The sequence below is a fragment of the Oryzias melastigma genome, linkage group LG4 (genome assembly GCF_002922805.2).
Source record: "Oryzias melastigma strain HK-1 linkage group LG4, ASM292280v2, whole genome shotgun sequence".
Taxonomy (NCBI): Eukaryota; Metazoa; Chordata; class Actinopteri; order Beloniformes; family Adrianichthyidae; genus Oryzias; species Oryzias melastigma.
Genome location: NC_050515.1, coordinates 8,972,020 through 8,993,722, shown reverse-complemented (window position 1 = coordinate 8,993,722; position 21,703 = coordinate 8,972,020). Strand labels below are relative to the sequence as shown.

Here is a 21,703-nt window from a genome sequence, read left to right as displayed (position 1 = left end):
CAGATGGTGGAGTGAGAACATTAGGAGGCATTTTTAAACCGTTGACTTCATTGAAGGAGCTGAAAACTAAATCTCAAACTTTCTTGGAAAAAAAGGTGGCGTGGGACAGGCTCTCATGTTTGTTAAAAAAAAAAGTCAAAATATACCCTGGACCATATTTTAAGTTGCAGTTTTTTTCATAGTTTAGCCAGGAATATAACTTATACTTTTTGTGTTTTTTTAGACATCAAAAGGGTTATACTGTATATTTTTTATTTTCCCAATAAACACCGGTTGTCTTTTAACGGTAGTTTCCGCTAACAACCACTAGAAGGTGCTGCTTCTGAAATATTTGCTACTGACAGCAGCAGAAGAAGTGCCGTCCAAAACAAACATGGAAGAGAATCTGATTATTTTCCTCTTAAACTCTTCCTCTTAAGATTTTTCTCATACACATCTAAAGATTAGTATTTTTGTATATTTTTATTTTTTTTAGCTACGCTGCGCTTGGCGGATTTGTTCTGAAACTTTTCTCCTAAAAGTGTGACTTATATTCCAGAGCGACTTATATATTGTCTTTCGCTTCTTTATTTGACATTTTTTGCTCTTGCGATTTAAACTCCAGAAAATACGGTAATCCAATGAAAATTGTATTTTTTGTGTTTTAAATATGTTCTTTTTCACGGTGGAAGACATATATAAAGAAAATTTTAATTGTTGTAAATCAGCAGCAGACGAAAACATTTGAAAAGCTAGTTGTTGTGTAAAATCTACAATTGGCGGGATTGCTCCGCTCCATTCCGATGCATCCAAATACAAAAAAATAGATCCATCTATGTCTTTGTTTTCCTCATCTAAGCTGCCATTTGGCTCAAAACTGTAATGCTGGATATCTGCGATATTGCTTTCCATTTTTGTTGTTTTTGGGAAAAAAGAGTGTGTACACAAAAAAGATGACGGGAATTGAAGGCAGACTCACTCTGTGCCAACTGAACTCCTGCCGCTCTGAAAAAAACTATGTCCTAGAAAACAACATTTGAAAAAAAAATGGCTAAAAATGGCATAAATAATTAAAATACTCCTGGGAATACTTTTAAAATAGATCCTTTTGATTGGACTGGGACTTTAAGCTTTTATGAGATGTGTACCTGTAGGCACAGATAGATCTGAAGGCATCTTTCTGTGTGTTTAGCTGCAACAGCATTGTGTCAAATAACAACCTGCCTATCCCGGAAGGCGACAAGTGTGTGGTTGAGGCTGAATAAGAGCTGCATAAAGAATTCAGCTGTAGCAGCAGCAGCAGTCATGTCATCAGGGCATGACTACCCTGTTGGTCAGGGAATTTAAATGCCAGGTGTGGGTCAGTGGAAGCACTCGCTGAATAATGCGGCACAAATGCATACACATGAGAGCAAAGGCTTGGAAAGAGGGAGCCACTGCTGTGAGCTACTTGAGGAAGTGCACTCTGTGAATGCAAACCAAGCAGATGGACACTTCTCATTTGTGTGTGTGCTGCCGTTGGTGGTGACCCACTGGGGGAATTCTTCTTTATTGAATTGAGGAATATCAAATGCTTCGCTGGAGCACAGAAGGAAGTCGGGGGCTACACGATGAATCTCAGCTCATTGTTTTCATTATCTTTAACGGCATGTGTGAAAGTGATATACACCCGGGTTGAGAAACACAAAATAGGTACAATGAAGAGGTCCTCTGAGGAGCAACCCTCCAACTTTGTTTGAAGTCCTGATCTATTTATAAAGTGTGAGATTCAGCTAATAAGACTGTTTACTGAAGTTAGAAGAGACTTCTGTTGCTATAAGGCATTGTGATTCATACCAGCGACTGTCCTGTATCATTTCTCACTGCAAAGGCTCATGGGATCCGTCTGCAGATTTATCGCACTGTCAGCTCACTTTTATATTGCACTATCTGAAGTATGCGGTAACATTGATGCAGACGCAGAATTTGAATTTCTCCTGAATGTAGACGAACCGTAAAGAGGATTTTTGTTTTTCAAAGCAAACTAATCCAACCTTCAGTGTCATAGTAAAATGAGCTTGACCTTGCCAACATGGGACGTTAAAATCTGTCTGTCGGCCACTGCGCCCATTACTATACCAGACGATGTTCTCACTTTTTTTTTTTTGCTTGATTGTGACCTAAAAAGCTCTCCCTGTTTTTTTCTGCTGATGCTTGGCCTCAGGGTTATTCGATATTAAAGGGTGAGATGACACTGTGTGCTTGTTTGAGTGCAGTCAGCCAAACATGTGCAGATGATGTGAAGTCAATAATGTATTATGAAAGAAGCGGATTTATGACCTTGATGAGCCCCACAGCGCTTAATTAGGCCGAAAGGTTGATTTACATACAAGTGCATGTGGAATTTGATGAGGCTGTGCCCTACTCTTTCATTCGGCCAGGTAGAAACACTCGCCGCCTTGGATTTGCGGAGACTCTTTACAGGCTCACATAGTTAAATTAAGTCCTACGGGGTCGTATTTCACTTCTTTACATTTATGACATTTGCTGTGCAGGCTGGTGGATGAGAGAGCAAAGAGAAAGTTGGTGGCATGGTAAATGTGTGCGACAGGGTGAAATTTCTGTTTAAAGAGGCCCACCTAAACAAAAATGGCATCTACTCCAAGCGAAATGACAGGATCCTTTTCAGAGTCATGTACCTATATCAAAGATGCTCTTGATAGCCCCCCTGCTGTTGCTATGGAAGTAGCAGAGATGTAAATGAACTGGAGTGAACTGAATGGTGGAGAATACAAATGAGATTGGAATGCTCATTCCCTCTCTGCTCTTTGCCTCTTCTTCCAATTTCTGTTTTCTCATCTGCCTCAGTCTGGTTAAAGACGAGTGTTTTATGTGTTTTGTCACCACACAAAATGACATTTTGACCATAATGGCTTCCGATGTATAGAATGCGACCTCGTGCAGTTTTATCTTCCTTTTCTTGGTTAGTCTAACATGTGCATTAGTGACTAATATGTGAGATTGAAAAAACAGACTTGTTTTTTTCACAGAATTTCATTTATTAGAGGAAAATGAATAAACCCCACAAGTTTTTAAGTCTGTTTTAGGGCTCTACATGCAAAACACTTCAGAATTAAATACTCTTTAACATCAGAGATGTCACCTAAGTTCTTTGACATATCTCGGACGTTTCTAAACAGGAACTGTGACAGGTATTTCTACATAGCAATGTCACTTTACAGATTAATCAATGAACACTTTTACAGAACAGACCCTTATACTTTGTGGACTTGTGACCTTTTTTTTTTACTTCTATGTTTTCTATTTATTATAAATAACTGTCAGCTAGCTTTTATCTTTATCCTCATACTGTCGGACAATCGTGCAGTGCAGTTTTACCGCGTATTATACTATATACGTTAAAGTATGTGACAAATAAAATTTGTATTTGAAGTTTTTGACCAATCAGGGACTTAGATTTGGTAGTGAGGTTTCGGTTGCATCTTTTTTAATTCATGGAAGTGCCAACCGTTTGACATTTGAGTGTCAACAGAAAATTAATAATTGGCTGGAATTAAACAACAGTAAGTCCTTCATATATCAGAATAAAGATGTGGAAAAAAAGTTAAAAAATAAAAATGTTACTTCGACATATCGCACCAAGTCTCTTCCAACTGTAGTTAAATGCGCTCGAATTAGGTAGCGACAGGTGCTAAAAGTGTGTCCAAGGACGTGCTTTCAGATTATTCTTGAACGTGCAGCACATGCCTGGTGTGAAAGTAGTATAACTCATCTAAACTTGCCGACACATGTGATTTATTGTTACTTGAAGATTCCTGATAACCTGAATCTATGTTGGAAAGCTATAAATATTTGATCTTAAGTTATGAACCGGATAATGATAATACTAGGGCTGGGTAATGATAATGATTTCGGTTTGATTCTAGAGCGATTCAGTTTGGCCACTAGGTGGGGATCACGCTATAGCATTACACCTTATTCCAAAAGAAGAAGAAAGTATGAGCAAAAACTATGTTTTAGACCACAATTGGTTAGTTTATAAAATATTTCTTTAAAAGAGTTTGGGAAATTCATGCCTGTGAGTTTATTCATTTTGTCAGCAATGTATGTTTTGGTTGACTGAGCGTTAGCATTAGCCATCCTATGGGAAATTCCATTAAACATTAGCATCAAGCTAGCGGACTTTAGCTTTTTGTGCTAAATTGATCTATATTCGCTTCATCCCAGTCCCTTTCAGGCAATCTTTCTTGAATGCTTAAAATAAACCATTTAATAAAAGTTCCAACATTTCAGTTTCCTTTTAAGATACTTTAAAGTACAAATATAAAAGCTGCTTACTTTCTTGAATTGCTGTTGTGTCCAGCATGCTGAGTTTGATTTCCGCATGCAAAGTGGAAAAACTGGAACACAGTCTTGGGTTAAAGTTAATGTGCGTACATTCAAAAGATTGTTAATATCTGACAAGCCGCGGTATAATTCTTCTTTACTGTGCTTGCAGTGCAGCTCATACCCCGCTGCTTGCTGGATATGTGCAATATTTTCTTTCGTCTGCTCCCCTGCAAGGATCTGACTTCCTAAGAATGCATGCTGCTGTAAAGGATATGTGTGGATTATAGAATCAGCTCTGTGGGAAGGGTCTCAAATTAAAGATTTTTCTCCTTTCAAACTTATTTTGCCTTTAACACAGATCTAGATTTGTGATGTGGTAGGGGGTGACGGACCTGGAAGACTCAAGCTGTGTCCCCTTCTCGCTCAAAGCTAATGCCATAGGCCACTCTTTTTATTCAACCGATGTCCCCCCCCAGAAAGCGAGCTTGTCATCCCAGAAGTGCAAAATAATGGTAGGCCGACGGAGATGCTCACTCATTTACAAGCAGCTGTTTAGCTCAGTGTAGAAAATCAAAGGGCTGCGTTAACGGTAGACGACAAGCATCGGGAGCGTCCCTGTCACACCTCTCTTTGGCTCTCTACAGAAATTATCTGGTTTCACATCAAAATAATCTAGAGACCTCCTTTGTGCTCCGGGCACAATGATGGCAGCGTTAGTGCCTGAATAGGCCTTTTGATCGCCCTCTGCTTTGCCCCCGGACGGACTGTGGAAGCATTTGTAACTCCGATTACAAAGGGTCATTTTAATGCGAAAACCGTTTACAGGATGCAGAATGAGAGAAGCTAAGTGCTCCTCCTGATATTTAAGCTGGACGATGAGTGTGAAGAAGGACCACGGCAGTTTCAGGCAAAAATTGGTGTTATGATTAAACGTACAGCTGTTTCACTAATTGTGCATGCGTTGCGCAGATATTCTCCATCTCTTTAGTATCTACACGTATGTCCCCGTGGGTTTGACCATGTAATGTCTGGCTTCATGACAAAACGAATACGATTCTAATGACTCCTCATTTCTGTGAAATAGAAAGGCATTTTACTCATTACCTCTGCTTCAGTGACATTCATATCCTACCAGATGGTCACTTTCCAATTGATTTGGCTCATCTGTGGGAATAAAAATGAATTAAATCATTACGGCACCAAAGAGACAGTGCATAATGGGTCCACCTTACAGTATGAGCATGTGTGTTGGGAAAGGTGGTGGTGGTTGGGGGGTTCTCACAGTTGTTAGTCTTCAAATGGTTTATGAATAATTGTAATTTAAAAAAAATCCATTGAGCTACAGGTACATGGGAAGGACTGACTTTAGCTTTTCATGGTTGACCATCGCCTGGTTCACACTGGAAGTGCTACGAAGCGGCGCGGAACGGAGGCCGCTTCCATTCGCCGCCCTTGTGCGGTTCACATCAGGCGTGGCGCGCTGCGGTCCTCCGCGGAAGTCTCGCACCGTTCAGCAGATCGTTTCGCCGTCTGGTATATTTTGTGCGCAAGCCACAAGCGATCCACATCAGTTTTGGCAGGAAGTTACATCAAAATATATGAGACAATCCAGTTTATTTTCAAAATATAACAGATTTTCACAATAAAACAGCAATTAACAAATTTAATCATGTTCAAGAGAGCAGAAACATCATGTATTTTTTTTAGGTTATTAACTTACCCATGATGGCAAACACAAAAAAAATTCCAGCAGAAGTGCCTGTCGACCGTTGTGGAAAAATGAGCGTCTGGTGTGAATTGCAGGAGAGAGCGGACGCCGCGCGCACTCCGCTCCACGCCGCTTTGCGGTGATTCCGCATCAAGTGTGAACCAGGCGAAAAAAGGCAAACATCACTTTTAAGGTTGTGTTGTTTTTTTATATTTTAAATATTTTTGAAGGTTTGCAATCCAATAAAGAGAAAAAAAACTGATTACCTAATGAACCAAGAGGGTACTCTTTTGCAGGTGTAGTTTTACTACAGATGGATTTGAGTGACATGACCAAATGGACTGATTAAATATAGTTCCACTCAAACCATAAAAGTGACCTAACCATAAATCATCTTACTATATAACATGAAGTTCATATTCATTATTTTTATAGCTATAGTCCATCATTTGCTTTCTATATTTTAATTAGAGCTCTTAAAGTCCCACTCCAATCATCTTTTGATCTACTTTAAAAGCGTTCCCAGTGGCTTTTTAAATATGATTTTGCTGTTTTTAGCCTAAAACAAAAAGCCTGTGTCATTTTCTAAAACATTTTCCGCTGAGCGGCAGTACGTTTCATTAGAAATTTGCCTCAAAGTTGTGGGCGGGACTGTTGGTGCGGAGTAAGCCGACCCTGAATTCCCATAGTCCAAAAACATTTTTTAAAACTTTAAAAACGTAAATTTTTAACATTGCAATGAATGAATTCCAGAATAAATTGCCTTAAACTTTAAATAATATTAAATATTTTACTGTCCATAACAATATGTTTCTTCAAAATTAAGCAAGTTAGAAATAAGAGAAATATAACATCGGGCTATTAATAAATATATAATAAAAGGATCTGGAGGGCCGGATATAATTACCTGGAGGGCCGGATCTGGCCCTTTGACTCGTGTCATAGTCCCTTTGTTTACACTCACTCCCGCTAGCTTACAGCCCCTCACACCCCAACCTAACATGACAAGTGCAACATAAATACTGAGCAATATCAGCGCTATCCAGTTGTACAGTTTTAAGTACATGGATGTATTTGTCTGCAAGTGAATGCACCAGATATGTTTACTATTGGCTAAAAGCAACAGATAATTGGGTTATTTCCTACAACACAGTGTGTTGTATATTTAATATGTGAATGATAAAAGTGGATCTATAATGTACACAAGTTTTCAAAGTAGGTGAAAATGATTTAGGGAAATTGTCTGAGACATAACAGCCGCTTGATAAATACTTTAGGAACGAGTGCACTCACCTGCTTCAATCAGCTGAGCGTTTAGAGCTTTACTTTGTCAGTGTTTCAACATTTATATTCCTGACCTGCTTTACCAGCACCGTATGGGAAGTAAATAAATTTCATGTCATTCAGTCGCTAAACAATTACACTAATGACCTCGTGAACAAAGTAATGATTACTTTTCTGGCTCATTTGAATAATAAAATTATTCAGTTAAGTGGGACAGTAGCTTTGGATTTGTTTGTGTCCGATTAACTGTGATTACGCTATTGCGTTGTTGCTGCAATGAAGGATTGATGATGATTTAGTTTGCTCGCATTATGAGTGTTTAAAAACTCATTTAAAATAGTGACACAATGAATATTATGTAAAAAAGAATTTGACGACGGTATGTATTTATGTCACTAAAATGCATTACTTATATCACTTTTAGCTCAGAAATTAGCTAAAAAAAATTACTTTTTTAAATAAAAACATGACTATTGTGTTTTAAAATAAATAAAAACAAAAAGTTATTCAAAACAAAACTCTAAGGTTGAAAGCTGCGACTTTTCAACTGGATGCTCTCGCACTAATTTGTCTCACTCATCTCCCTGGGAGCAAAAATAGCACCTGACATTAGTGTGAGAAACTAGTTCAGCTCTGGGTCTAATCAATGTTGCTAGCCTTTCACAAGTTGTTTACAGCCGTGCTTTTGGTGGCTGATGCACGAAGCCGTCTGGCTGATAATAAAGTGCATTTGGAGGATGGAAATTTGTACTCGTGGTCAAAAACATTGATTGTTAAAATGTCCCGTTATACAGAGCCTTTCATTACCATGCTTTGAGAAGTGACTAGTGTATTTCAGCTGAAATTTCCCATCATTTTTAAGAGCGCGTGTAGATCAACGTTCCTGGAGTGTCTGCTTTTCTCTTTAAGCACAGAGACAGCTTTAAATCAAAAAACCAAAAGCAGAAACTGAAGAGACGGTGCTGACTGATTTAGGCGTTTTTACAGCGTTCCTGGGACACGGAACATCAGTGGGTTTGGCTGTGGACTCTGAGATCAGGCTCAGGGGTCTTAAGGCACGGCCAGAAAAACAGATCACTTCCAGCCACAAAGTATGGCCCTTCAAGTTAATCTCTTTCACCTAGTAACTGCTACCCAGATGATCCGTCTAAGTCTTTTCTGTTTGACCTCTTTAGCAAGGCCGACCTGGCTCAAATTCCGTCTTAGCCATTTAGCAGACAATTAGATTGTGTTTAGTGTTTCATCTATAAACGTTAACTAATTTGAATATGGGTTGAACATTTCAGCCCAAAACTGTTAAGTTCTTAATTCCTAATATTCATAATTTCTTCTGAAAAACAGGAATAGAAAAACCTACATCTCATCCTCTATTATACATCTTTGGACAAACATAGTGGATTTTAGGGTTGGGTGATACTGAGCATTTAGGTACTGATCCGATACCGGTCAACATTGCCGATATCAATACTAGAGCTGGGTTGATAAAATCGATTTGAATCGATTTAAGCTTAACAGATCAATAATTGATTCATAAAAAATATATATCGATTTAGCAAATAACGCTAAAGTTTGCTAGCTTAATTTTAATGTTTAATAGATTTTTCCGTAGGACTGCTAATGCTAACGCGTCCTAAATGTACATTGCTGACTAAATGAACATCTTTATAAACTCACAGGTATGAATTTTCCAAACTCTTTTAAGGAAATATTTTTTAAAGTAACCATTTGTGGTCTAAAACCCAGTTTTTTGCTCATACTGTCTTCTTCTGGAATAAGGTGTAATGCTGTAGCGCGATCGCCACCTAGTGGTCAAACTGAACGCCCTCCAGGAGAAGCAGAACAATGTTTACAATATTAATGATCTGAACATTTTTGTTAGTTTCCCTTGTAGAGAATCCATGTAACACTGTATGATATTAACAATATTGTTATTTTACTAATACATTTTACAGTATGTGAACTGCATCAGAGCAATATAAAAATATTCAAATCATATAGATTTATAAACTATTTCTTAACCCATTTTTTAAACTCAAAATTGAATTGAATTGAATCGATCCAGGCTTGTGTGAATAGAATCAAATGATTTCAGAATTATAATCAATACCCATATCGTTGTTTCTTTCCCGTAAATATGGTGGGTGGGACATGAACCTTGAAATCTCAGTTGTTTTTAATCACTGTGAATGTTTTATTGTAAATTTCCCTTTTTTAATGACTTGATAAACATAAGAAAAGAATTAGGACAATGTTTTATAAATGAATTGAAAAAAGTTTATCAAAATAAAAACTTCTTAAATTAAATAAAAAGTGAAGAAGTAAATACAGTCAACAAACTAAAAGAAACAAGTAACTATGAGGCAAAAATAAATCAAAATGTTCAACAATAAAAAAAAAAAAACTGGTAGAAAAATTAATAATTTGTAACTTCTTAGCTTTTAAATAGAACAATAAAAACAGGGGAAAAATAATTTGTAGAAACAACTCAGCGTTTAAATCGAGTGGAAATAGTGTGAACAGGGCATGCCGCCTGCGTGCTTGCTCTGTGAGATCCTTTTGGCTGATACAGAAAAGTTTCAAACCAGAGTGGAAATATTGATCTGCAGGCCGATATCACCGATACCAACGTGAGATCGATACTATCGATATTTTAGATCAATCCGCCCAGCACTAGTGGCTTTAAAAATACAATTTAACCCAACCTTATTAAATGATTTAAGTCCAGTTTTTCATTGCCTTTTTTCTCCCCATAACTGATAAATTCTTGATCTCCTGTCTTATTTGATTCCACAGAGGACAGGGTTGTAAAAAAGTGAAATACATCATACTTGAAATGCTCCACTTTTATGTCAGTTGGTCACCTGAGAAACTTAGCTGTCAGGTAGAAAAGCACCTTGATGATCGGTGGAGGCAGACCAGAGCAGCTGTCCTGCTCCAAATAGACGGATCCTTTGTTTATGCACCTTTAGAAGTTGGGCTTATACCTGATTGGTGCAAAGATGATGCATCAAGCAACACTAACTGACATTTATCCGCCTCGGTGAAATACCACAGCAGCATTGCTTGGAAGGAAGCACAATGCAGAATGCTAATCCCCTGCCACCGTAGCTTAGCATTTAATCAGACAAAGATAATTGTATTGGTAGTAAATTGATGAAGCATTCAATGGGGTGAAATGAAGTCAGCCTTTCTTGGTCAATTTAGTCAGTTTCTGTAAGTAAACCGCCGCCACACTCGGAACAAAGAGCGACTTATGAAAAGCGGGAGACACAAAGGCTTTTGTGATTTTAAGCAACTGCACGTATGGATCACGCCAGCTTGTCCAAGATGCAAACAAATTAGAGGCTGCCATGCAGTCGGGGTGTTTTTCTCTTCTTGTAACTGTGAACTCAGGCTCATTAATGGAGACGGAGCCCTTGGAAACAACAGCCATCAACCAAGTTATAGGTAGCAACGTGGTTATATAGGGGTTCAAAGAGATGACAAAGTCACCACTGGATGCAGGGAAACAGTCGTTATTAGACAAAGAAGAAGATGGAAGAGCAGCTCCCTGCCTGCCACACGTCTTTAATATTTGACATGTAGTTGAGGAGATCTCCTTTTGGAGTTGAAATCAAATCGGTGTTATCTATGCTTTCAGTTTGAAATGGCCTTAGCACTGTTAATCTCTGTAGAGGTCCAGTATCGATCCAATTCCTACTCCAAAAACACACAAACTGTGTAAGCATCACTACAATTGTCAAGCCTGCAAAGTGGATTAAATTACACTTATGTTGTCATGTTTGTTGTTCTTTTTTATTTCTCCCTAGAAAAATGCAGGGAAACCACAGCTCTCTGGCGGTAGACTCATTTCCATATTTAAATCAAACATAAAACGAGAGTGTGAGATAAAGGTAAAAGAGTCTTTTCAGCAAACGCCATGAATGAGGTATGCGTTTCTGTGCTGCAATGTTGAAAGTATTTTCAGAGGCATGTCAGTGTCCTTTTACAGATGGTTCAAGGCTCCAGACATTTAGGCCAACAAACAGGCTTTAATGACAAATATTGATTTTTTTCAGGAGCAGTTAAGGCACAAGGATGACATAGTAACACCATTAGCCCCCTGGTGCGGTTCAGATGTGACATATTTAGTGTCTATAAGTATATCCGAGGAGCAGTCCTAACCAGGGTTTCATTTTTTTAAATGACAAATACCGATTGCTTTATTTTTATTGGTTCATTTTCAAGACAAAGCGAGAAATATAATTTCAATCCCTTTTCTGAATTCAGTTCCTCCACTTTCCACTGCTTTCCACTTTGCAGCTTCACATCTCCCTCCAGCTCAAACTAATACGACTTTTTTTTTTCTTCTTCTCCTCTCTTAGGGTTCAGTCGAGCTGCGCTGCCATTCGGCTTAGTACGGAGAGAACTGTCTTGTGAGGGTTACCCCATCGATCTGCGGTGTCCGGGAAGTGATGTCATTATGATCGAGAGTGCAAACTACGGCCGAACGGACGATAAGATCTGTGATGCCGACCCTTTCCAGATGGAGAACATCAACTGCTATCTTCCAGACGCTTTCAAAATCATGTCACAGAGGTAAGAGTCAGACGACCAAACCATGTTTTCATCATTCTTTTCTCTACTTGCAAAACATTTGTCTCTGAAGATAAGTTTGATAAAAATACAATAAAAGGAGATTTTTGCCACATGCTCATTTAAAGTTTTCTGCAAAGAAAAATTTGAGTTAAATTAGGAAAATTTAACGTATGAGTGAGAAATCCATCAGTTAGTTTACATTTTCTTCGTTGTGTCTCAGTTTCGCCCCCCCTCCCCCTGGGCTCACGGAGGAGTGGTTTGTCCTGCCACCCCCTTGTCAAGTGGTTCGTCCCATGTTACTGTTTGGTCATCCAAAACTTAAATCAACCTCTAATCAACCTTTTGAGGTTTTATCTACTATAAACAACCCTAATACGTTCACCCTTTTCTGAGTATTCATCTAAAAACCTGCACTCTGAGCACCAGCCCCTTCCAACCCACAAAAACAAGAGGATTCTCACGTGCTGATGTCACAAATTAAGAACAGCCCCTTTCAGGAAGAGTCTAACACAAACACACACTTTCTGCGCAGAGATGATCACCCACTAATTTCGCCACTCAGCTAGTTTAGCTAGATTTATCGACATAGCTACAACCAGTGTAGTGATGACTGTGACTGCTAAAGGCAGATATATGGTATGCACATATATTTAAGCAAAAGTTTGGTTGTTTTTTTTGTTTAAATGGGCGAAACGTAGTCACTATGCGGAGGATACTATCTATGACGGGGGTCTGCAACCTGCAGCTCCCTTTACCCCTCCATTGTGGCTCTCTTATTAAATAAAAATAAAACCGTTTCTAAATATTAAAAAGTAAGAAATGAGAAAGTAGTAAAGGGAAAAAAGAAACTCAAACCTGGTTATTAAGTAAATTCTCTTTTTTTTTTCTTGAAAAAATTAAGGAATTTTAAGTGTTTTAAAAAATATAGCAGGGGTCACTTAATTAGCTCTGATTTCATTTTGGTTTGTTAGATTTATATTTCTGGCAGAAAAGCACCCACAACAGTGAAATTAGGATCATATGCGACAAGGTGTCTTTTATTTTGAAAGGATTTTCTGTCAACAGTTAAAAAAAGGACTATTTTCTTTTAATGTTTGTGTTTCATTCATGCAAAATAAACAACAATCCAATTATGTTTATTATAGTAGTAACAGTAGCATAAATTAAAAGCAGTGTCTTATTTTCTAAAGGGTGAAGATGGACCAGAGTAAACCAGCCTTCCAAAAAAATGTCAATAACAATGACTCATCTGAACTTGAAAAAAAATAAATAGAATATATAAAACAAGAAAAAAACAACAAGTTTGTAGATATAAAATATGAACACAACACAAATGAACTTTCCGTTTCCCCCAAAAAACAAAGCTGCACTCATGAGAGGATTGGCATAATGCTGATCTGATCTGGCTTGCAAAGGTAATTTCTGTGTCTATTGTTATTTTTCAGGCTTCTGAAAAGCTTACAAATGTACAATCTACATACAGAGTGCTTACATTAGTCTATCACTGTTTGCTTTATATTTTGCATGTATTAGTGAAATGAAACTACTTGCTTTCAGCAAAATCTGCTGGAAAGTCAATCTGTGTGCATACATGAATAGGAGAGGAGAGAAAATGTAAGATGGGCTGAAGTTCCCATTAGATGTTGTTTTATTACAAATCAGTTTATAGTGTAATAGCACTTGAATAAAGATTTGGAGTGTTTGGAGACTGGAAACATACAGGATAAAAGTTATTCTTAAAAAAAAAAAAATTATGTAATTGGATTCAGCTACAGTTAAAATTCACGTAGTCTGTTTTTGTAGTACAAATATTAACTCTAAAATATTTTATTTGTTTATTTTCATCCTTATATCAGACTTTTTAGACATCATATATGCCTGAAAACTCACTTATTTTTGCTTTATGCAGCTTTGCTTTCCCTACTGAACAATTTAGGTATTAAAACATAAAAAGAAAAATGAATATTTGTTCATATTTGTTTTGTTTTTCTCGGAAAAGAACATTTTATGTAAATGTAACCTTATAGACATTGCTCCTTAAAGACCAATACTAACCTTTCACTGATAAAGAGAGACCGTAGAATTAAACAATCAGCCTGACTGAAAAGCAGAAATCACCAGAAAAGGTCTGTTGCATCGGTAGAATGAGATCAATACATTCATATGACATTTACTGATTATAATTCACTGAAGAAGTATTTTAAAATGTTATTTTGATTAAGTAATGAAATGCAAGGCTAAATTCATTTTGGGGCATGTGTTCTTTATTTCCTTTTAGAACATTGCTTCCCAATATTTGGGAAGGTTTCAATGAAAACTTTTCAATTTTGGAGGTTAATTAATTTATTGATTCAACTGACTGTACATGAGAACTGGACTGAGTGACTCCTCCCCACTGGCGTTCCAAACAGGAAGTACCCACTGGCTCCAAGAAGCCAAAACTTCATAGACATCTATAGAGAAATAAACAGCTATTACTCATTGTATTTATCTAAAAAAACATTCTCACATTCTCAGTTATTTAAATTTTAAACTAACCAATCAGATGCCTCAATTAAAATGGGTGGTGCCTGATGGTCCACACCTCGAACATTTGATCTGCAGATTTGTCCACGCCTCTTTCAAGTGGGGGTGTGGCTATCCAACAAGCTCACTCCTGATTGGTGAGAGTTGGTGCCATAGAAACAATGACTCAGAATGACTCAGCAGCTGGTTCCAACATGACGGCACCCATATCAATAAAAAAAAAGGAACTTCATTTAGTTGGAGGCGAATGGGCGATGTCACACTCACTAGGTCCAGTTCTCTTATACAGTCAATGATCCATTTTAATTATTATAAGAAGTGACTAAAACACTTTTTGTTTTTTGTTGTTTTTTTTCCAAAATTGAGATTAAAGTCTGGTTTTATTTCCTTTAGCATTTAAAACTCTACCATGAGCATAATGCTTATTGATTGACCATGCTGCTAAGTGATAGATAATTCCTAAGAAAGGGATTAGAGAACATTATGGCTTGATTTTGACAATTTGATGTCTCCAAAATATAATTTTCTTCTACAATATTGAGTTTATTCATTAAGCAATTTTACTTTCCATGTTATAATAAAGGTTTTTGTCATTTTTTTATACTTTATTTTCTATAGAGTTGGAAGATAAAGTATGTGAAACCTTTGGGAGTACCTCCATTTCTGCATGAAATGAACGCAAAATGTATTTTTAAAATCTCTATCTAAATAACAACAATGGAGAAAAACTTAAATCACACCAAATTATGTTTTCATATTTTTACTGTCCAGTTTATACATAGTACCTCATAATTCCAAAGACTTCACATATTTTGTCCTGCAACTGCAATTAAAAAATGTAATGTTACCTTTAAACTTTTGAGCAGTTACTGATGACGGACATTAAAGTTTTATGACACAAGTATGATTTAGCAATAAAGGCGAGTCAAAAAAATTCATTGAAACGTGGCAGGGTTCCACCAATAACACTGCACGCTATGTGAGACTTAATATATGAGACCAGTTGTCACCCAAGGATGCCATCTGAGCCAAAGTGCGAAAGATGGAATGACATATGACTGCCACAGAGAGAGATATTGGCTGGTGTGAGACCATCAGCAACTCTTGCAGGGCACCTTGGGAAAAAAAAGGAATAAAAAGAGTACATCCCTTGTATTCAGTGGGGTCATTGTCAAGTCCTATTTGATGAAGTCAGATAGCTGACTCACATTGTCTGCCTTGAAAGGCAGAAGCGCAGCCATGCTGTGCTTTTGGCCCACAGTATTACACTGCTCTTAGCCTTGTTCATGCAAAAAAAAAGAAAAAAAAAATCCCACTGAATCACAAACACCGACTCCAATCCGGTGTCTGCCGAGGACTCATTCCTCAAGAGACTGCTAGAGGATGCAGCTCAAAATGTTCAAATAAATGTGGTTTGATCATTTAGATTTCTGTGTAGTGCTAGTGTAATTTAAGATAAGAGAGAAGTAGGAAATTTTATAGAGAAAAGTCTGAGATAAGATCCCTCTGTTAGCAGTACAGGCTCTGTTTGTGCAGTCTGGATGAAGGAGAAAGAATTAAAAACAAACACGGAAAAGTCTTCAGAATGGGATTTAAAATTATTTTAAAAAGAAAAAGTTTGATGTATTTCTTCAAGTCTTCAAAATGTAGTTAATACTTGCAGTGTCATATAGGAGATTTATGTAAAAATGCTCAAAATGTGAATTATTAATGGGTAAAAAAAGATTTAAAATGTCTTGCTAATCATTTTATTTAAAGCTTGTAGTTGCAAAAGCCTGATAATTACAATAAATTACCTTTTTGGTGTCATTTTTCCCTGTTTTTATAGTTAATCCTTTTCAAAATCTGGATGTTTGTTGTGTAATCACAGATACGATACAGTATGTGATACCTGCCTCACAATATCAGTGATATCGCGATACTGCAATAATCGGTAAAAATCATCTCCAATATATACTGTAGAAGAACACATTTTTTTGGAAAATATATCCCCATTTATTTTTGCAAAAACACAATCACAACTTGTCTTTTATTTTGTGCAACGTTTGTGAAACTTCAGACAAAAGTGTTACTTATTTATGGTTTCCTTCTTCTTGATTAGACATTTTTTGCTCTCACGACTTATACTCCGGTGAGACCTATACTCCAGTGATACTAATACTCCGGTGAGACTTATACTCCAGTGAGACTTATACTCTGGTGAGACTTATACTCTGGTGAGACTTATACTCTGGTGAGACTTATACTCTGGTGAGACTTATACTCCGGTGAGACTTATACTCTGGTGAGACTTATACTCTGGTGAGACTTATACTCCGGTGAGACTTATACTCTGGAAAATACAGTATTTTAAGTAGCTGCCAGGCACACTGGTGCCAGCGACAGCCAGTATCGTAACACACGTCCCCTATCTACCTCCGAACGAACGTCTCACCAAAGAGTGACGAATATAACCTTAAACAGCCTCTTCAAAGGAAAAAAAAAGATTGATACTTTGTGAGAACCTATAAAGAATCAATCACAAGACTAAATGTCACGATATATATCACGATATCAATATTTTATTGCTACATTTTACCACCTTACTTTAAACTTGTGTCTAAAAATTACAGCAATTTTTAATGTACTAATTTTAGGGAATAAAAGAAAAAAAAATCCCCTTCCTCTTGAACAGAGTTCACTCTGAAACATTCTAAAATGCCCGTCGCCCCCCAAACTGTGGAGGATTGGATTAAGGTCTTTGCCGAGTTTGATTGATTCTGTTGGCACTCCATCTTGTTTTTATATCTGAATAGCATATTATATTCATGAGCACAATGATTTTATGAAAATAACCTTAGGACTGTTGTGGCTCAATTAGAACATTCAGCTGCAAGCAATTAGTCGACTCAAGTGGTTTATAATCTGTACAGGAATTTTTAATGTGGACACCTCCCTTGCAGATGTGAAACTGCATGGCACTACAGTTTGAAAGAATTAATGAATTGACCATAATCGTCGGCGCTGTGATTTTTCTTTCTTTCTTTCTTTCGAGGATTTCAGTTTTTAACGATTGCATTTCATCATCTGCACTTATGCTAATGACTGCAAACACATTCTGAAAACACATATAGCGTGTTCTCCAACAAAAATGTCATTTTAATTCATTTACATATTGTTTTTTTGAACAGTTGTCTAAGCATCTGGTGCTTGTTTGTGATTCATTTAAATTTGACCACATGGCCTTTTTTAAAATACATTTAATATAATAGGAGCTGCGGTGATGAGCAACGCGTCTTGATAAATGATTTTCACCTAGAAGGACATATTAAGATATACAATATGAAAAGTGGCTTACAACTATTGATTTTTCTTTGACTAATGAGCTTCATTGTGAGTATTTGATAACAAAAGCTATTGATTGCTGTAACATAACATGGTCCTCGGTATTCCTATGCACCACCGTTTTTTTTTTTTCCAGGGAGCGTATCATTGACAAAAATAATCAATGTCAATAGCGCTCTAAAACAAAAGATTAAATTCATAAACATCCAGTCAGGCTGAGTTGGGCTGTTGAGTTACAAACCTGACTTTATTTTTCCAGCTAGAATGTTACCAATGTTTTTAAGTTGATAGGAATATTGAAGTGTAAATGTATATTTGGGATCATTGTGGTCTGTTTGGCGAGCTCATGCCACCAGACGTAGGGGCCTGTTCTGGAGTTGAAAGAACTGCACTCACACTATTTATATCAGTGACAGTACTGCTTGCAAGGATCTCCAAGGAGTTCGATTTTTTGCTGCCTGACAGCACTCTGCCTCGCGCTGCTCTCTGTACATCTGTACAACTGTTAGTGTGTATTTAAAGAAAGTAAGATTAAGATTTTATAAAGACACAATTCAGCCCGGGCATTTCAGGGGGATGAGCAAAAGTTCACCGAGCAGGAAGCTGCTCTTCACCCAGTCAGTACTGAAGGAGTATTAACCGTCAGACGGGGGTTCTGCTCACCAAAAAGCTGATAAAAAGTTGAATAAATATAGCACCTGCCACTTCATCAGACTGATGAAGCTACTTGTATGAATTGTGAAGATGGGAGGACATTAAAGGGTAACCAAACACTAAATCAACTACTGTAATGATTCTTTATAACCTGAATCTATTATTTTAGAGCATAAATCTTTGATATTGAGTCCTGAACCGGATATTGATAATTCCTGTAGAGAAAATGGTATGGTCGAGTTGGGGTGGGATTATATAAGTTCGCTTCCTTCCACTCCCTTTCAAGCGATCTACTTGTATTATTCCTGATTGCTTGAAATAAACCATTTCATTCATTCATTCAACTTTTTTCAAGAGAATCTGCCCCCAAAGAAAAAATATGGCACTCAAAAATCAATAGCCGCAAGTCCCTCCCCCTGCTGTTTCAACTGTTAACACGATCAATGTAATTCCAGCAGATTCTGAAGGACAAAAGCGGCTTGCACAAAGATTTTGTGTTTATTGTCACCGACCACGCCTCAGGTGTTGAAGGGTTAATATTGACTTGAAAGAAATATAAAGATTAACGTTCTTTGCCCCATTTGAAGCTCATCTTCCACACTAAATTGCTAGGCAGTTATACATTTTATTCACATTTAAAAGCTTAAAAAGTTGATAGTTCCGGGAAGTTTTTAAAATATCTTTTTTAGGGTTTCCTAAATAATATATTTTTTAGAGATAGAAAAATATTTCTAGGGTTTCCCAGCTGGTGATTTTGTATGTGACCAGAGGCCCCTCACTTTTTTTGGCTGTTGACTTCTTAAAATGGGGCTTTAAAAGTCATGTCTGTTTTTGACAATTTAAAATGATTTAATTCCTAAAAATATAGTCTAAAACCATCTGTGCGTTGCCCCCTATAGGTTGAAAGTAGTTATTACAGTTGGATTTTGTGAACTGGTGTAAGTCCCACGTCATTTCAGTAGTTTCACATCATCATGCTCTGCATCTCCAGTATAAAAGCCCCGCCCATCTTTGATTCTATAACAATTGGTTATTATCGTGTTAGCGTTAGCACGGCTCGTTGGTGTTTTTGCCTTTGGTTGTCAAAGATCTACTGGCTGGCACAACTTTCCAGTTGAAGTTAGGCAACATTGGTTTAGTGCAATTGGCATTGAATCCAGCGAACTCTGTCCTGGTGATGGGATTTGCAATGAACGTTTCACTTGGGATGGTTTGCTTAATACGTTAGCCTTTATTAGCTTAGCGTCATTTTGCCACTGAGACCCCTTCGGTCTGGACCCACGAGCGCCTGCCTTGGGAGAAAGTTCTTTGGTGAAACTGGCATCACTTTCCTCTGCACCACTTTCCATATTACAGAAACAGAGTTGCTACGTTACCTAAAGCTAACCTCACTGTCAATCCTAGATCCGAACCGCACCTCCCCCGCTCGGCCCATCCCCCCTTTTTTTAACAAATCTGGGCTGAGAGTGGAGTCAGCCTCGAACTGTCCTGTTGTGTTCCCCTTTAAGTCCCAATACAATGATTAGACTTCAATGTAGAAAATGTTAGCATGATAAAATAGTTTAGTCTTTGAGTTTAATATAGTTTCCCCAAATAACCTTTACTGTCTCCTGTACTGCTGCATTAAAAAAGCTGTATCTTTGATTTTCTAACATTACGTCCAAATCAATTTGAATTCTGACTTTATGTTGAGATGTGGCGTCAGTCTCGGCCTCCTGGCGTCTGCTTTGTCCTTCCTTTATGCGTGGGCACTTTGGCTTTGTATTATGTCGTCTGGTAAAGGTCACATTTCAACTGGAAGGACTGTCACAATAACATTTCCATTGACCTCAGTGGCATGACGATATACTTCTTCTGGTTAAAAAATCAATAGCTGAGGTGGACGGATGTGAGTCAGACAACCTTCGGCTAACTCTTTAAGAGACTGGAATCTCCCTATTTAAGCCCTATCGGCAGCTCAAATAAATATAGGATAAACACAAGCATATGACAGTAATTACACGTTTCAGTGACGACTTTGCCCGGATATTAGGTCGGACCTGGAGTCGAAAGCAGGATGCTAATGGTTAATTTGTAATGACCTATTTCCTGAAACATTATTGGGCCACCCCCTTAGATAATGGTCTAAATATACTGATACTGGAGGTGATTATACTTATAGAATGAGCATGGGGCATATGAAAGTGCATGTGTGAGTCTGTGTGCTATGTGCCCTGCTCACATCAGAGTGTTTCTCTCGCTGCCATTCTGTGGCCCTGAAAATGATTTAATTTTTCAATTTTTATCAACAGGCTTGTCTCTTGAGAGAGATGTCTGCCTTGATAATTGTGCAATGAACCTCATCAGCATTTCAGATGAAATGGGGCTAGACGGGTCACTTTGAGTTTAAGAGACGCTAATTTGATTGAAATTCAAACTGAGAGCGCCAGGAAGTAGACTGTGCCTTTTTCTGTAATGCTTTCCCCTCACTCATGTCGCATTTCTGCTCCACCCTTACAGACGCAGCTTTTTTTGTTTTTCTTTGGGTTTTTTCAAAATTGTCTTTTTGTTTTGGTTGCCTTTTACTTTGTGGTTGTTGTGGAAGCAATTCAGAACTGGTGTTCCAACCATGAGGTAGAAGGCTCAACCAAAATATAGATTAAAAAATGTACCATCTAATACTTTTCTTCAATAATAAACATTAATATTCCTTAAAGAGAAAAAACATCAGGCATGTATACATTTTGGAAGATACTTTTTTTTCTTTAAACTCACCACTTTTCTATTATATCGCATTAAAAATGCATAATTTTTAAAATCATTTTCTAATTTTTCTGACTATCATTATACAAGTACTTATAATTCTTGCTATCAGCTTTTGTAAATATTATTAGTAGTTTAATTTGTATTAGTAGTCCATTTAAAAATAAAAAATAAAAATCAACACTGGCAATTTGATTGAATTGCTATAATAAAGTGACATAAAACAATTAAGACAATGAAATATGACACATTTTCAATCAATATAAAAACATTTTTTGGTAAGATACAATGAAAGCAATTCTTTTTTATTTATACTACATGTTTTTTACCCAGTTCTTTGATGACTGATTTCCATATTTTCAATATTGCTCACCATCTATCTTCATTCATTGATATTTGCATGTTTTACTCAGTTATAAAAATAACTTCTTCTCCTTGTACTTATTAAAGACCATCTGTTAACTTCTATTTTTAAACTACTCCACGTTTCAATTTTGAGTTCCAAATTCCTGTTCCAAGTTTATCCTTCCTGCATAAAATAGTAAATCTCTTAATACGGGTTTAAAACTGCAGGTTTTT

General features: G+C 37.2%; 1 protein-coding gene across 40 annotated transcripts in view; it reads left to right on the top strand.

Annotated features, from left to right (window-relative positions):
• Nucleotides 1-21,703, top strand: part of adgrl2a (adhesion G protein-coupled receptor L2a) — a 222,131-nt gene that overhangs the window by 125,342 nt on the left and 75,086 nt on the right. For all 40 annotated transcript variants that reach the window (XR_004947738.1, XR_004947739.1, XR_004947735.1 and 37 more), the window contains one exon: nt 11,665-11,878. Coding sequence is in view for 35 of the 40 variants with exons in the window: in XM_024278248.2 (XP_024134016.1) it covers nt 11,665-11,878 (214 nt within the window). In the remaining 5 variants the exon portion in view is untranslated. The remainder of the gene's footprint in view (nt 1-11,664; nt 11,879-21,703) is intronic.